Here is a 17,518-nt window from a genome sequence, read left to right as displayed (position 1 = left end):
GAAAGAAGAATAGAAAAGAGATGAAAAGAGATAGCTAGAAAAATAAGATTCAGAGAGTGAAGAACTTCCAATTCTTCATCTGTCCATTATATACAGTGGTACCTCGGGTTACATACGCTTCAGGTTACAGACTCTGCTAACCCAGAAATAGTACCTCGGGTTAAGAACTTTGCCTCAGGATGAGAACAGAAATCATGCTCAGGTGGCGCGGCAGCAGCAGGAGGCCCCATTAGCCAAAGTGGTGCTTCAGGTTAAGAAAAGTTTCAGGTTAAGAACAGACCTCTGGAACTAATTAAGTTCTTAACCCGAGGTACCACTTTAAAACATTCACTTCGTCCAGTCGTCTTAAGTTTGCATGAGCATCCCACAGCATTCCAGCATGTCTCTGCTGCCACCAGCTGAATCATTGGCTTGCAGGTCCCTACCTCCCCTGTGCTTCAACCCCAAGTTCCTTCTTCTCCTGAATGTTCAAGCCCCTCTCTGACTAGGAGCTTGACTCTTGAGCTGGGACGTTGCTGCTCTGTGTGCACCAGCTTGAGATTCAGCAGAACCATTGAACTGTTGACCTTGGGTTGCATTTGATGCCCAACAAAAGACACATGCGCCTCTGTGGCCTGAACCCCTGTGCTCAATCCTCAACAGGCACCTGCTTTGTTCCTTTGCGTCACCTGCTCCCCTCCTCTTCCTTCCAGCTATGAGCTTCAAAACATCCTCAGGTTACATGTTTGGAGATCAAAGCCAACAAGAAAGGAAAGAAGGAGAGGCTTGTGGGCCATATCCACCGCCAGCAGCTTTGGCTGGTGAAAACTTCTTTAAGCCAAGGGCACTGCTGAGTGAGGATTTGGGCTTGTATCTGTATTTCCCGCTATGCAGAGAGGAAGTTGGGGCTGTCTTGGACTGCGCTTCGCTGGCTTCCCATTCCTTGGATCTTCGGGGTTGTTGTTGGCACAGCATAAAGGAGCATGAAAAGAATTGCAGCGATGACTTTGGCCAGAGCAGTTTAGGACAGCTTCTCCCATTTCCCCTCTTTGCAGGCCCCCTGCTCGGCTCTAAAAATGAGTGCGCCAAAGGTTCAAGTCGCTGACTTTGAATGGACTCGGCTAAAATACAAAACAAAACAAAACAAAACAAAACAAAAAAACTGCATTCAGCCTAATGCCCCGAGACAATGGTCTCTCTGTTAGAAGTTCCCAGTGCCTTGGTGAGAAAAGAGGTTTGAGATACTGTGCATCTGCAAACAGTTTTTATTCCAGGGGATGCTACTTTAGGAGTTTCTGGTTTTAGGAATCCTAATCTTCTGCCAGTGCTTTGCAGAGTATGAGAGATAGCAAGTAAATAAAGCTAGATTTAGCTTTTCATTAAAGGGGGGGGGGTGTAATCTTCAGTTTGAGAATGCTTTTGGGCTGGATGTTTGTGGTTTATTTTTACTAGCTTTTAATCATTTAATTGCTATAAGTTTATTCTACCTGTCCATCTCCTTGGAGCCCCCTCTCCCTTAAAGGCAGTATAAACTTTAAGACTTTATAAAATTTAAAATGAATAAAAATAAGGGCATAACTAGATGAGCTGCTATTTGCTCCAGGTAGGGAAATATACAGATATCTTAGGGTAGTCTTCCCCAACCAGGGGCCCTCCAGGGCTTGATCTAGACACATCAAAGAAGCTTTTCAGTTAAACACGTTGTAAACTTAGTATGAGAAATCAGGTTGGCAAAAACCGAACTCCACAGCACCATCTGGTGTCACAGTGTTGTAATGCATATACAATGCATCTAAAGCGCTTTTTCTTTGCCAATGTAGCTGAGTCCCAGAAGTTGTGGGATTACAACTCCCCTTTTCCCAGACCATTGACTATGCTACCTGCGGCTGATGTGAATTAAAGTCTAAAACTTCTGCTGAGGAAAAGGTTGAGGAAGACTGCTTTACAAGTCTAGGTAGATTCCCCCCCCCCCCAGGAATAAATAATAGCTTGGGGTGTGTGATCTTAAGAAAAGGAAGAAGTTAGAATATACAGTTGGGAATCATTTTGTTTAGGTCTAATAATATATTTGAAAAGATATGGAGGATACAGACCAGGGTGTCTGTTTTGCTAGAAGACCTAGTTGGCCCCAGTAACAACGGGATGCTAGACAAGAAAATTTCTTTGCCATCCCTAGGTGCAGCCACACTTCCAATGAAAACCGTGGCTTGGCTTACTTGCTTAAGCCACCAGGATCATTTAGCCTAACTTTATTTCTTTAGCGGTTTTTATAAAACTCCTCCTCCTTCTTCTTGACAAGGCTGTTGTCAGTTCCAGCTAAGATACAGAAAACTGAAAATGAAGGGCAGTTGCTTGTTCAGTACAAAGGAGTGAACTGCTGTTAAGCAGTCTAGGGAATCCCGCAAGCATAATGATAGCATTTTATATATATATATATATATATATATATATATATATATATATATCCCTTTTAAAAAATAATTTGATTTTCTGAGGCTCAGGCTCATGAACTACTCTCTAAACTAGCACTATGAGATGTTTTCTTATTTATTTCATTCATGCTTTCACACTAGTGCCACAGTGTTACTGCCAAAGCAGTAACCGTTTCCCAAAATAATCCAGACATGTGAAATGCCTTGGTTGTCAAGGAAACAAGCAGCAGGTCGAGAAACAATAGCCATAGCCCAATTCCACCTGCATAGATTTGTTATCTTTATTTCTTTCTCCAAACCTTTATTAGGCATTACAGATATAGACCATCTTAAAACATCCATATGCCAAAAAATAATAATATCAAAATATATACAAAAAAAGGCCATCTAAGATGTATAGCAACATAAATTTTCATTGGGAGTGTCTTCCCGCAATATTATGTGATGTTGTGGAAGAAGCTTTATTATCAAACAATAGACATGCTATAGAGCCCTGTCCCTACTACATTTTCAGAGCCAGCTTGTGGGAATTGTTCGGCCCCGGACAGATTAAAACCGTGAGCACAGTTTCAAAAGTAGTTAACAACTTCCTAGAAAATTGGAAATCTGAGGAGATCAGCTTCCTTCCTGGGATTTCTTGGTTTTTTGCCTGCTTGCTTCCTTCTGTGACTTACGGCTATGGAAAACTCTATTATGTTTAATAGGCTTGCTGGGGGAGTTTTGTGGAGTCTCACTGCCGCTAGAGCTGGCCTTGAAGGCAGCCCCTTGCTGCTTTGTAAGGCAATGCACATGCAATTTCTGGACATGTAGGTTTCCCCTTCTCAGATGTTCTCGCCCAACCTGTGGTGGTGAGGTGAACGCTGTGATTTCAGGAGCGGGTCCAGCAAGGTGGCGCCACGATCCCTTTATTTTTTCGAAACTTTGGCCTAGTTAAACATTATTTCAGCCTTCTGCACTTTCCTTTGCCTACCTTTGGTTTCCCAATCCACAGTCTCCTCCGTTTTCAGTCTGCCTCAGGCTCCACTTTTCCCTTTTCTGGCCTCCGCAGCTCCCTTAATCACATCATCCATTTCCCCCTCTTACATTCCATACTTTGCCATCTCAAACCTAAATCTTAACCGTTCTATGGGGTGGCCTGTCCATAGGTTTCATTCTCATCACCACCATGAACCAAGAAAGAGAGATTCTGCCCTGATGTGGTTGCCTTTTAAAACTATGAGATATCCAGAGGTTGAGCTGCTTTTCCTCCCTAGGATTCACAAAGGGGAGGCAGCATTTGGCTGGGAGTCTCCTGACTGGCCATTGTGAGGGCAGGATACAGCACTATAGATGGGCCTTCGGTCTGATCCATCAAGAGTCTTCTTGTATTCTTGAGGGATAGTTCAGTATACATTCCTTTTTAATCTGTTCTATAAACAGTGGGTGTGCAAAGTGTTTTGCAATCATTGGCATCATTGCTAAATTCTAGTGTGCAAAGATCTCCCCAGTCCTTCCTGCAACCGTTTTCACAATAGTTACACACACACACAAGCGATTCTAACTTCTACTATTGAAACCCAGCTGGAGGAAGTTAAAATCAGCTAGTGGATGGTATTTGTAAGGGAGAATCTGTGGGTAGGAAAGGCTTAAGCACCCGAGACCTGAGAGTATAGGGTGGTATACAATTTTAAATTATTATTATTATTATTATTATTATTATTATTATTATTATTATTATTATTATTTGCTGGTACTCCCTAGTAAATGTCCCATCACCGGCCCATATATTGCCATTGTGAGGGAAACACAATGTTGGGCTCTTCATGCTTCCCTTTCAACATCTGTTTTGGCCCTGGTTGATTCCCGTTTGACAGATGTGATGAAGAGCCACCATCTTTGGCCCATGACCCTCCAGTGAATTCTTGGTTGAGTGGGGGTTACCGTCTCCTCTTCTGGGTTTTTAAGTACTTAACCCATGTTGTCCCCTTCCCCAGCTGCTCTTAGACCAGATATCTCTGCTTCCCATCCTGCCATTGTTCTGTCTTGTTTTCCTTCACTGGCTGTGCAAAAGGTCACCGGTATTCAAGGACTGATAAAATTTCTTTCAAGGGATTGTTCTTCCTTCTGGAGATTAGTGGTGGGTTGCTAGACCACCTCCATCCACGAGGCCATGTTGTTGACAGGAAAGCCTAACGTCGCCCATAACTTCTAACTCCTTCCTTTTCTTTCCTCGCAGCCCCCAGCTCACCAGGCTCGATCAAATTTAGTGAGCTCACCACCACCTCCGTGAATGTCTCCTGGGAGCCACCAATTTTCCCTAATGGAATCCTGGAGGGCTACCGACTCATCTATGAACCTTGCATGCCTGTGGATGGTGAGAGGCTTTGAGAACAGGGTCCGGTGTGTGTGTGCATGTGAAGGTTTATGAATGTGCATGTATTAGTGAGTCAGTTGTGTGTTTGAAGTAGTGAATCGATTAAAACAAGCAAGACTGATAAAAACAAGTCTGTCTCGTGTTTCGAATCATTTGACAGTTTTTATCTGGGAATATGTGAAAAGTCCAGTGTCTCAAGGTACAGTGGTACCTCGCAAGACGAATGCCTCGCAAGACAAAAAACTCGCAAGACGAAAGGGTTTTTGGTTTTTTGAGCTGCTTCGCAAGACGATTTTCCCTATGGGCTTGCTTCGCAAGACGGAAACGTCTTGCAAGTTTGTTTCCTTTTTCTTAACACCGTTAATACAGTTGTGACTTGACTTCGAGGAGCAACTCATAGCACGCGGTGTGGTAGCCTTTTTTGATTTTTTTGAAGACTTTGGTGATTTTTGAAGCTTTTCCAAAACTTTCCCGACACCGTGCTTCGCAAGACGGAAAAAATCGCAAGACGAAAAAACTCGCGGAACGAATTAATTTCGTCTTGCAAGGCACCACTTTATTTGAATTTAATAGCAATCTTGTTGCGAACCCTTTCCCAATACAAAGCAACTCATATGCTATTTATTCTAGGGCTTTTGTTGGCATTGTTTCAAATGGAGCAGTTAGTGGCATGTAGCCAGAGAATAAATAAAAAACTGCCATGTTTAGCCTAGACATCTATTCACAGCTCAAGACCATTTTTATTTTTGGGTTGCCACAGCAGTATAGGAGGGAAGTGTTTTTTTATTTTGTGGACAGACAGTACAATGAATCATGACCATTAGAACTTAATTTCCAAAAACTAACTAACCCCAGAACCTTTTTATCTTCAAATTCTGTTTCCTAATCTGAGACGTGTAGGTCAGCTGTGCATACTCAGTAGTAATGGAAAGGCATTCTGCACATGCTCAAATGCCTTTTTTTAATTCTCGGATTGCCAGCGCTAAAAAAAACGGTTTCCGGAATGTGTATTTATCAAGCACTGTGTATTCAATATTCCAGTGTGAAATTCGGTGATAATATTCAGGCATATGTTCTATCCCCCTCTTGCTTAAAAATGAGCTTTCTGGTATCCCCATTTTTCTACTACTTCCCTTTCCTGAAAAAAAGAGCATTATTTAAAATAAAAATAATAACAGTAATGGCTTTACTGTCTTGTACTGCCCCATAAGGTCATATGCCGTTCCATGTATATAATTTTCTGATCAACAAAAACAAATGAATAACTAGGCCACAAGTTTTCACAAAGAATATCCAACTAATATAAAGGAATAGTTGGTTTCACACTCCCACATGCTACTAATGTCAGAACATAATCACAGTTAATGCTGAAACATTATTAACTGACCAAATAAATCCTTCCACATCCATCCATGCATCTGAAGTGCCTCTAACCTAAGGATCTAGCATTAATAAATGCAGTGAAACCATTCCATGGTATTAGGTGCCATTCCTTATCCTGTAAAAACAGCAACATAGACCCATATAAAATACCCAACATATTAAGGTATTTATCTGTGCTGGAAGGAATAAGCAATAATGTAAGCTATAAGAAACTAGGAACTAAGCCTAAGAGAGTTTGGATTTGATAAATTGCAGCAACTTAGCTGCAGGGAAAGTTCTGTGGCTGCAGGTGGCCATTGAAGGGGTTGCGTGCCTAATCCCTAAATTCTGCCTCTCTCTCCTGCAGGTGTGAGCAAGATTGTAACAGTGGATGTGAAGGGAAACAGTCCCCTATGGTTGAAAGTCAAAGATCTAGCAGAAGGAGTCACTTACCGGTTCCGAATCCGAGCCAAGACTTTTACGTACGGACCGGAAGTAGAAGCCAATATCACCACTGGGCCAGGAGAAGGTAAACTAAGAGCCAGGGGTGGACAGGGGAAACCTTTATCTGCCACTTCATATACTTATATATTGACCTTGCACAGTATTGTGAATTGAACTCTTGAGTTTCTCTAGGGAGCAACTGTCCTGGTTGATTGGTGATGTACTAATGATGTACCAAAAAAAAGTGATGTACTATTTAAAGCCACATGGAATCAGCAAACTGGACCTCTGTTGAAAGCATCTACAAACCCACCCTTTGGGGAATGGACATGGTTAGATGGGATTAGCAGTTTTTCTTGCCTAGGGCTTGTATTTAGCAGGGGGGGGAAGGAAAGAAATGATTCCTTGGTTACTTGCTCCACCGTCTCGCAGCACGATTTCTGTACTGAAAATGTCTTTCTTGGTTCCCAGGTGCTCCAGGTCCTCCAGGTGAGCCCTTCATCTCCAGGTACGGCTCAGCTATCACAATCCACTGGTCAAGTGGTGACCCTGGGAAAGGTCCTATCACCAGATACGTGATTGAGGCGCGTCCTTCAGGTACCAGCTCTGCGCTCAGTCCACGTCCCCCTTGGCTGACTCAGCCATTAGCAGTCCTAAAGTTGGAATGTGGGAGGGGGAAAAAACAGCAGTTCCTGATATGGCTGCCTCTGTCCAGCGGGCCTTTCAGGATCAGGATCCCAAAAGATGAGGCTTCGTTTCCAAACCCAAGATGTGCCCAAAGCATCAGCCTGCCCGAAAGTCAGTGCTTCTGTTATGCAAGTTCTCTCTTCTAATCCCAGATAACCAGGAGATTGGGTTGACCCAACTGCGCTCTGCAAATGTTCAGAGGCATTGGTTGGTGTCCAACTAAGTCTTATTCAGTGCAGAAACATTGAAACTAATGACCGTGACTAAGTTAGGTCCATTGATTTCACTGGGTCTTCTCTGAGTAAGCCTCAGTTGACTGCCACCCATTTTCCCTTTATTATTCTGGCGTATATTGTAGGCTGATCCCATAGCTGTCAACTTTTCCCATTTTCTTGCGAGGAATCCTATTTGGAATAAGGGAATTTCCCTTTTAAAAAAGGGAAACGCTGACAGCTATGGCTGATCTAGTTGTAGCTTGGAAAGGGAAGGGAGGTGCCGTGGTGCAGAGGGGAAAGGGTTGCATTGAGGGACTGCGAGAGTAAGAACCGCCTGCCTTCGGAGACCATAGCTGGTGTTTCCCGCATGAGTACAGCCAAGAAATGCAGGGCACCTGCCTGCCAGTTGATTTAGCATCCATAAGACTTTGTCCTGGCCGCATCTGATGGTGCCTGGAATGGATGTCACCTAGCGAGGTAGAACTCGAAGAGCACTGCAGGGTAGGGGCACGAGTCTTTCAGCACGAGCCTTCGTGGCAATTAACAGGCCCCGTGCCACGCCATCTGCTCTTCCCTGTCCTCTCTCCCTTTTACTCACAGCAGCCTCATTAAAAAGCAAGCCAGAGTCCATTTCAAAGCACTGGAGTGATTTATCCCCTTGCATCTGCCCTGCTCTTGAGCTGCAGGTCCATCAATCATCCTCTCCATTCCCCAGAGGGAGACGGGAGCAGGCAGAATGTTTCACGAGCCACAAGCTTCCTCTTGGGGATGGAGACTCTCCACCTCTAGTCAATCCCTAAAGGAGCTTACATGTTAGAAGCAAGCAATCTGCCTGCATTGAGCGAAGCAGGTTGTAATCCGCCATCATAAACGACCTCTTGGACACGCGAGGAAATGGACACATACAAGTTGGGAGACCCGACTCACCTGAGGTTTGCACACTGGGATGTGAGAGCTTGGATATCCAGTCCCTTGTAGCTATTAGGCTACAACCAAGGTGTTAGGACCCAGAGACGTCCTAATTAAGTAATCGCCAAACTCCATACCGAGTACAGTATGCTAATGTGGTACAAAAGAGCTGTTAAATGTGCCATGAGAAATAAATGTTCTGCAAACCCAAAGTACCCACCCACTGAGGAGGCCGCCCATTGTCTCTTTGGATGAATTACCAACCTGACCTAGTCTCCTCCAAGTCACCCTCTGCCTTTAGGAAAGACCATTCTGCACCATCGCTGCAGCGAATGTTAACAGGGTCAATCAAGCTACTCCTGGTTCAGACAGTGCAGGAGCAGAATCTCCTGCCTTGAGGAGGGAGGCAGTGACTCACAATGGCATTTCCAGGGCGGGGATGGTGGGTCAGGTTGAGAGAGTGTGTAGTAATTCAGATCAACCCAAGGAGCCCACAGTCATGAGAAGCAATTACTCCATTTTATTTGGCCACAGTGTGCACAGAAAAACCTCATCACCCCTCTGTTAGCCTTCCTGTGGTCTTCTCCCATCGTTCTTCTGAGAGTCATGGGGCACGTAGAGATTGCTCCATCTTCACCTGTCCTTTGCCAGCTTGGACGCCGGCAATATAGCCTTGGTCTACGTATGATTTTGATGCTGAGAGGGGGCTGCCTATTTCTGCCAAATAACCATGATGTGCCACAAATGCAAGGTATTTTGTGACACACCCCTAAATTAAAGGTTCCAAAAATATTTTAGCTCATTCAATTGATGTTAATGCTATTACTGACAAGGCTAGTCTTTCCTTTAGGACTACACGGGCTTCAGGTCTACCCAAGAGTCCACCACCACTGTGACCTGCTGTTGTCTTGAGCATACTGTTCAGCAATATGTCCTTGCCACTCTTCTCTGAATCAGAGAGCCTTAGGGATTATAATGTCTCAGGAGTCAATTTAGCCCACCTTCTGGGTTGGCTCCATCATCAGATATGTAGAACTAATTAAAGCCGAAGCTTCCTGGACAGTTATGTACCTGGCATACCTTTTAAAGAACAAGGACATTTTCAGAACAAGTTCCGTCAGTCAGCGTCTCTTCAGAGCTGGAATTTCTTTTGCGTTACTTAATAACCTTATACATGCTGTCAAATGTCTGCAAATACATTTTATATGAGCAGCTTGAGCTTCATTTGACCATGCTTTATTCAAACGTATAAAAAATTAAGGATCACTGGCATGTACATCATGCTAACATAGCAAATAATTATGTGAACTTTGCAAATGTCTGAAAATAGGCTGTATCAATTATTGTCATTTTTAGGGAGAGGAAGCAAGGGTTTTCTGTATATATTCAGCATTATGGGTCCCCTCATTCACTTCCCAGGGCGGTGGATATGACTTATTTCCCCATGCTCTGTGTGTATGTGTGTGTGTGTGTGTGTGTGTGTGTGTGTGTGTGTGTGTGTTTGCAATGAATTTATAGGCACATAGACACACACATGCATTTCCTGTTGCAAATTCACTTGGTTTCTCTCTCTCTCTCTCTCTCTCTTCTAGATGAGGGGCTCTGGGATATTCTCATCAAAGACATTCCCAAGGAAGTGACCTCGTACACCTTCAGCATGGACATATTGAAGCAAGGTGTCAGCTACGACTTCCGGGTCATTGCTGTCAATGACTACGGCTATGGGACACCCAGCTCTCCCTCCCCATCGGTTTCAGGTAACAGAGGTGAAAGTCTAACACTCCCTCAGGTCAGGGTCACTAAGCCCTGAGCAGAGGCTATAGGAAACCATGTGTGTGGGTGGCCTTTCAGGGAAAGGGTGTCTGATTGCTCTATGCTGCCTGCTGTCTTGCAGCCCAGAAAGCCAATCCTTTCTATGAGGAGTGGTGGTTCCTGGTGGTCATTGCTCTGGTGGGACTCATCTTCATCCTCCTGCTGGTCTTTGTCCTCATCATCCGAGGGCAGAGCAAGAAGTATGCCAAGAAGTCAGACTCAGGTGGGTGCTGACAACATCATATTGTGATGTCCTTTCCCCCTAATTAAGGCTCTTTCCTTTGAGAGTATTGAATACGAACACAGTGGAGAGTTTTCAGTAGCAGCTCTGTATCCCACGTGGAGCACAGTAGTGAGTAGGTAGCAGGAAGTGACACCGTACATTCCACTGGTCCAACAGCCTTAGATTTGCTCCTTGTGGCCTTCTTAGCTCCAACCAGGAGATGATACTGCTGCCTGCAGCATCCTAGCTACAAACCTCTTCCCCAAGCCAATGGCCCACCTATGAGAATTCCCACCCACCTCTTCTTGGATGTTATGTTCTTTTGTTCTCCTTGCATGCCCTGGTCACTATCCCAGCTGGCATGACCAAAGCCCAGGGATTATGAGAACTAGAGTCCAACAACATCTGGAGGGCATCACATCATCAACTACCCCAATCTAAGCTAAGACTCCTGAATTCCCATTACCCAATTAAAATTGAACCAGCTCCCTCCGTCACTTGAGCAGGGTGAGGGAATCTTAAATGCAAAACCTAGCTTTAAGGGTTCTTCAGCTGACTGGGATTTACCCTAAGAACCCCCCTCTCTAGTGCCTACATGTGGTATGTTGGGGGTGGGGTGGGGTGTGGAGTCAGTGACCTTGTTGACGCCACTCCAAGCTGACACTTAAAATAAATGGCTTTGTGTCCCAGCCACCGCCAGAGGCAACTACAGAGGTCACCAGGGCAAGGGAACGCGACTGTGTTTGCTTTGCTCTAATTGTGAGGAAAATCTGAGCTTTCCTCTTAAATAAGGGAAATGGATGGGAGAAGTGGAGTTTGTGTGGGGTGGCATCTTTGGGAACAACGGCTTGCAATAATTGTTTGCAAGTCACTTTCCTTGTATGGGTGCACACAGCTGCAGGGAAAGAAGCTTCTGCGTCATCACGCGTGTAGCAGTTTTCAAACACATCTGCATGTGGCAAAAAACATTTTCATGCAATATGGTGCTCACGAGGGGTCCCCTGCTCCCCACCCCAACCTTGCAGAACTATGTAGAAACACTGATGTTTTGAATTGGCCCTTAATCTACAGCCTTAGAGATATACAAAGTCATTTTTTGAACACACTGGGCCATGTGTCCAAAATATCATCTACTCTTGACTGGCAGGTGCTCTCTGAGGTCTCAGGCTGGAGCATTTTAGCCCTTGTTGTCAGGAGCTGCCAGGAATTGAACCTGGAAACTTATGCATGCAAAGCATAAGCTTTCCCACTGAGCTATGATCTCTCACCACCTATGGTCCCACCCCAGAGGCCTTCAGAGAGGACTGGGAGGGTGTGTGGCAAAGGCAGAAAGTGACCTTTGCTCTTTTGCTTGGGTGGGAAGAATGCATTTATTTCTTTATTTTAACCCTGCTCTTCAGCTGAAAAAGGCTGTCAAGTCAGCTTACAGTAAGATTCTCCCTGCACTCAAGCTCAGGAAAGGAAAGGCGATTGAGGAGGGAGGAGGGGTAAAACAAACACAGGCACAAGTTCTTGGCTACAAAGTTCTTATATGTGTTCATTCTGGCAGGGAGGGATGTAGCAAGCTGTTGCTAGAGGCTCCTTCTCTGGCTGGTGGATGGAGCCATGGATTCCTGTTTCCATGATGTTCTTCCAGGGAGGCAGGGACGGGAGCCACCCAGCAGCCCTTGGTCTCCTGGCCAAAGGCCCGGCCCAGAGGGTGCTTTCCCTCTGCTCTGCAGCCTCTCTGCAACTAACCTCTTAGAAAGCTCTTCTCAGTGCTTGAAACCAAGAGCATATGAACTGCTTCTTCAGTTCAAGCAAATTCTTAACTCACTTTAGCTCCTGTACTGTTCCCACGGAAGATCTCAAAGAGGAAGATAGTCAAGGAACAGTATGTGGATTTTCCCAGAGGTACAGTACAAGATGTGCTTAAAGTGTGTGTGTGTGTGTGTGTGTGTGTGTGTGTGTGTGTGTGTGTACACACAATGTGGGAGAGTAAGCTTTGCTCCCCTAAAATTACCCTTACAGGAACACCTAATAATCTGTGCCTTTGATGTACTTGGCATAGCCTCAAAAGGCTGTACCTAGCAGTTTATAGAGGTGGAAGCCGGGCACTTATTCATCCAAAGGATTTTTGTGCCCCCTTTTTGTTTCCACGCCATCATTTTTAAATCCTTGAATGGCACCCCCTAAATAAAGTCAGGAAGCTTGAAACAAGCCATTGAGCTTTGTTCTCTCTGGGGCGAGAATTTGGCCGCTGTCTCTTAGCCACTAAGGAATCCTAAGATGATGACGTCTTCTGTCCCCTTGGCTTCCCCCTCACCCCTAGGGAGCAACTCCAAGTCAAATGCCCTTGGCCACGGTGAGATGGTTAGCCTGGACGAGAGCAGCTTTCCTGCTCTGGAGCTGAACAACCGGCGCCTGTCCGTGAAAAATTCCTTCTGCAGGAAGAACGGAATCTACACAAGGTACCAGAGGCTGTGCCCTTACAGTCGCAGAAAGGATTTGGTGAGGGGAGAGGGGCCGAATTTGGGAAGGGCAGTTCTGCTCTCCTGCGCTAAACACTTTCCCTTTCTGAACGGAATCTCAGAGCTTCCATGTCTCTCCCGAGGTCCCCGCCAAGACCCAGCCCCGGCTCCCTGCACTACTCGGATGAGGACGTCACCAAATACAACGACCTCATCCCAGCGGAGAGCAGCAGCCTCACGGAGAAGCCCTCGGAAATCTCTGACTCGCAGGTGAGCCAAACGGAAAGGCTGGCAGTGGAGACATTTTTGGTTGAACGAGATTGAGGAGTACTAAGGTTGTTGCAGAATTGCAGCTGCAGAGAGAACAGGTATGGAGCCCCTCCAGCATAGGCCAAGACATTGGAATGGTGAGAGGTTTAGAAGGGCTCCAACTTCCTGTATGTGTATGCCATACATACATACATGCACATGGCTTACCCCAAAGAATCCTACAAAACTGTAGTTAACCCCCTCAGAGATCTACAGTTCCCCAGCCTCCTTAACAAACTACAGCTCCCAGGATTATTTGGGGAAATCGTATGCTTAGAATGCACTTTAAATATATGGTGAACACAGAGCCAGAATCACTGAGAAAACATGGGCTTTGCAAGAAGTGCGCACAGCACAAGAGATGCTGCCATGCGACAAAATGACATTGTCAGGTCGCTTTGTCCACAGGAGGCCTTTGTACAAGATCTTTCACTTCACGGAGCTGTCAGAAATGACAAGATTCTGATTACGTTTGCTGCTAGAAATACCATGGGTTCCAGGATCAGAAACGGTTTCTCAGAAAAATGGGGGGGAAGAGGCCGGGGGTGGGGGAGAAATGAGTTCTCAGAAAGCTAGGTGGCAGAAGGTGGCGGATATCCATCTAAAATGAAAGAACACAGAAAATTTGCTAGAGTGGGGCCCGTACACACTAGGTATTACAATGGACCAACAAAAAACAGCCTTTTCTTTTTCTGGTGGCAATCATCAGAAAAACAAGTTGCAAGGATGGTTTTCTTCTACCTTCCTTGTTTTTGCAAACTTGATAGCTATTGGGCTGGGATCCACCACAGTTATTTTCCAACCACAGGGCTCCACCCCAGGCCTTGTACAGATATTAGAGTTTCCCATTTCAAGAGCTGGCAGCTGCCACACTTGTGTGTGTGATGGTGATACCAAATCCAAATTAAAAGATGCAATTTATTTCTCTATGACAGTGACGGAGGTGGGTGGGAAGGGAACATGGGGGGGGGTCAGAGAGGGCTGTTAAAAGAATTTATGGGCCACAAACAAATGCAAGTCAGGTTCCTATCTTGAGATTTAAATGGGGGGTTGTTGTCCTGTCAGTGGGGTGAAATAGTAGCATCCTATTAAAAACATTTTGCTTGTTTTTTAAAGCCTGCTGTATCCACATTGCCCAGGCCTTTACCAATGTGCTCTGCTTACCCTCTTCTCTTCAAGTTTGTGACTGTGAGTACTGGAGGAGTTTTGCAAAGCAGGAAGGAAAATACAGTGGTACCTTGGGTTACATACGCTTCAGGTTACAGACTCTGCTAACCCAGAAATAGTACCTCAGGTTAAGAACTTTGCTTCAGGATGAGAACAGAAATTGTGTTCCGGCAGCGCAGCTGCAGCAGGAGGCCCCCTTAGCTAAAGTGGTGCTTCAGGTTAAGAACAGTTTCAGGTTAAGAACGGACCTCTGGAACGAGTTAAGTACTTAACCCGAGGTACCACTGTACCTCGACAAATTGCAGAGTGAATTCTCTGAGCAAAGAAACTACCCATGTCCTCAGTCCTGGTTGATTCAACTTACTAGACAGCCAACCTTCCTGAGGCAAATCTGGTGTCTGATCCCTCTACCTCCTTCTGGAGAATGAGGTGGTGATCAGAGGCACCAGCTGGGTACTAGTAAGGGAGAAGCAGGCAGACATCTGCCCCCCAAAAGTCAGGACTGGGACACATTCAGCTTGTTGCAGCCAGGCCTTTCTTCCCCTTGCCCTGTTGCCAATAGCAACAGGCACTAGCAGTTCTGAGGCTGACAGGAGTTGGCAACCCTGCCAGGCTATAACAAAATGGCTCTTTTGTCCTCTTCCTTAGAAACAGAACCCTGGCCAAGTGGCCGGGGCACCCTTGGTGCAATTAGGCAGGCGGAGGAATTGCTGCCATGGCGATGTGTCCATGCAGCTAATACAGCTAGGTGCAAATTTCTCCAGGACTGATCATAGGCCCCTGACATAAGAGGGCATGAGGCATGGTTTGTACCCAGCCAGCGCCCAACAGAAGGCTGCAGAAGAGCTGGGTGTTCTGTAGCTCTGTCAGCGGCCACTGCAAACGGTTGCTCCTCAGAGCTGTCGTGCCAGGCACTAGGATTTCCACAATGCTGCCATGTACCATATGTCCAGCTCAGCAAAGGATTTCATTAATATCTGAGATTTGTAGCTGTACTCGCAGGCAGCTCTTCCAGCAGTCGTAACGAAAGATTCAGGGGTGCCTGGAGGAGCTGCTTTAAAATCGGGCTGTTTCCCCAAAAACGAGAGTTGCCTCTTAATCCAGAGTAAATGTGTTGATGTGAATGAAGATCCTGGCATTCTGTGGTATTGCAAATGCCGCGTGATGTTGGAGGGGATAGTCAATGAGGCCCTGGAATATCTGGGTTTCCCACTGTATCACGGGTGGCAAACCTTCCAGATGTTGGTACTCTACCTCCCATCAGCCCCAGCTGGCATGCAAATAATGAGATTATAGGAGTTGTAGGCCAGGAATATCTGGAGTTCACCATCCCTGCCTGATATACAAGGTGACTGTGAATTGGAATTCACCTATTTTGTCCAAGTGTGATCCTAAAGTTAAGCATATATGAAACTTGTGTTTCCAGAACATGTAAAAGAGTAGAGGGGTGGGGCATCTGAGGCCTAGATGTGCTCAGAGACCTAGTTTTCATCCTTTCTGTGTATACATCTGGCCTTGCTGCTTTATATTGTACCCTTCCTGTCTCTGAAACAATGACCCATCATACTTCTCCTGCTGTCCCCCCACTGTGGAGATGCGTAGCACACAGCTTCAGTTTCCCTCACATGGGCCTAGTGGAGCCCCCTTCTTTCTCTCAGCAACTTCCTCCACCTCGTGGGTCCCCCCTTCCTCCACCATCATCCCTTGAACTGGTGGAATGAGTACTTCTGAGGAACGGCTAAGAGCTGAACTGAGCTGAAAGCTGCCACTTGATCTCTTCCCTGGCTAGGCTGTGGGTTCTCATGAATGGTCTCTATTGTGCTTCTGCAAATGGAGAAGCTGAATTCAATTAGGGAGAGCAGAGGGAGAGTTGAAGGGAGGAAAATGAGCCAAGTCTGCCCTGTCCTGGCCAGTTCCCCCCACCGCCTTCCCTGTACAATTTTTTTTTTTAAACCAGATGTTCCCATAGATGGAATACTTGGATACTGGCCGATGATTACTTTTGGAAGTAGAAAAAGAACGTGTTGTTATAGTGGCTTGAGTTGCTGCACTAGGGATTTTAAAGCCCACCATAATTTCAAGAGTTCCTGAAATCTTAAATTGTCAAGCAAAGGGCATGTAAACCTCTCATTTATTTATTTTTAATGATGAAACTTTCCCATTATATTGAGTGATGTGAGCTGTAAATGCTGTGTAAAGGAAGTCTTAAAAGTGGAGCATGAGGATGAAGAGAGAACCAAGAAACTATGGTAACTGCAGGTTATCCTTGCGATTTGGCTCATTTCAGCCTCTAAGACTGGCAGTAGAGTTACCATATGTATCACAGGTGGCAAACCTTCCAGATGTTGGCACCCCAAACTCGGCCCTCCAGCTGTTTTGGGACTACAACTCCCATCATCCCTAGCTAACAGGACCAGTAGTCAGGGATGGTGGGAATTGTAGTCCCAAAACAGCTGGAGGGCTGAGTTTGGGGGTGCCTGCGGTAAAGAATATGGCTGCCAGGATGCTCTCCTAAATTGATTTGCATCGTTACTTATCTCCTGTTAAAAGAAATAAGCTAGAGACTGGCCTTTTTGCTGGGCCAGTTCTTTCTTCCTTTCCTGCTTCTCTCATCTCTTCCACCCCTCCCCACTTTTCCTGCTGTCCTCACACTGATCCATAGCCTGTTTATATTGCAGATGGAACAATGATTGTATCCCCCACATTTCTGGGAAAGAGAATGCAGAAAGCAAAAAAAGCAGTTTCCTCTTAGTACTGTAACCAAATGACAGAACGCAATGTGTTCATTTAGGATAGTCAGCTTAACCAAAATTGTTTGCAAATTAATCGCACGCAGCAGTTACATCAAGATGAATTTCATCTTTCCTAAATTTAATTGTCAATAACTTTTAGAGATGTTGAGGGAAGTATACTGGCAATCTAATTTAAAAGGAGCTGCCCCTCATTAGAAGGAAAGTCTGTCTCTCATATTTCCCTTTTCATTCCCCATTAAGGTAACGTTGCGGCTAATATAACAAAAAAGGAAACAACTGTGCCTTTCATGCACAGCTCCATTCAACTTGCTGCTCGCCAGTAAAATTTGCCTTTTCTGAAGTAGAGTGGTACCTTGGTTGTCAGACAAATCAGTTTCTGAACGCCACAAACCCGGAATTAAGTGTTCCGGTTTGCGGACGTTT

General features: G+C 45.4%; 1 protein-coding gene across 11 annotated transcripts in view; it reads left to right on the top strand.

Annotated features, from left to right (window-relative positions):
* SDK2 (sidekick cell adhesion molecule 2) overlaps positions 1-17,518 on the top strand; it is a 330,246-nt gene that overhangs the window by 307,862 nt on the left and 4,866 nt on the right. For 5 of the 11 annotated variants that reach the window (XM_077924059.1, XM_028713942.2, XM_077924058.1 and 2 more), the window contains 8 exons: positions 4,627-4,764; positions 6,494-6,655; positions 7,042-7,167; positions 9,974-10,138; positions 10,276-10,416; positions 12,238-12,309; positions 12,728-12,866; positions 12,989-13,136. In XM_077924059.1, the coding sequence (XP_077780185.1) occupies positions 4,627-4,764; positions 6,494-6,655; positions 7,042-7,167; positions 9,974-10,138; positions 10,276-10,416; positions 12,238-12,309; positions 12,728-12,866; positions 12,989-13,136 (1,091 nt within the window). The remainder of the gene's footprint in view (positions 1-4,626; positions 4,765-6,493; positions 6,656-7,041; positions 7,168-9,973; positions 10,139-10,275; positions 10,417-12,237; positions 12,310-12,727; positions 12,867-12,988; positions 13,137-17,518) is intronic. The other 6 variants (XM_028713980.2, XM_077924060.1, XM_028713974.2 and 3 more) reach the window with 3 other exon arrangements.

This window comes from Podarcis muralis, chromosome 2 (genome assembly GCF_964188315.1).
Source record: "Podarcis muralis chromosome 2, rPodMur119.hap1.1, whole genome shotgun sequence".
In the NCBI taxonomy this organism is placed as follows: domain Eukaryota; kingdom Metazoa; phylum Chordata; class Lepidosauria; order Squamata; family Lacertidae; genus Podarcis; species Podarcis muralis.
The sequence above is the reverse complement of the archived record's forward strand: the minus strand, read 5'-3'. Positions and strand labels throughout refer to the sequence as shown.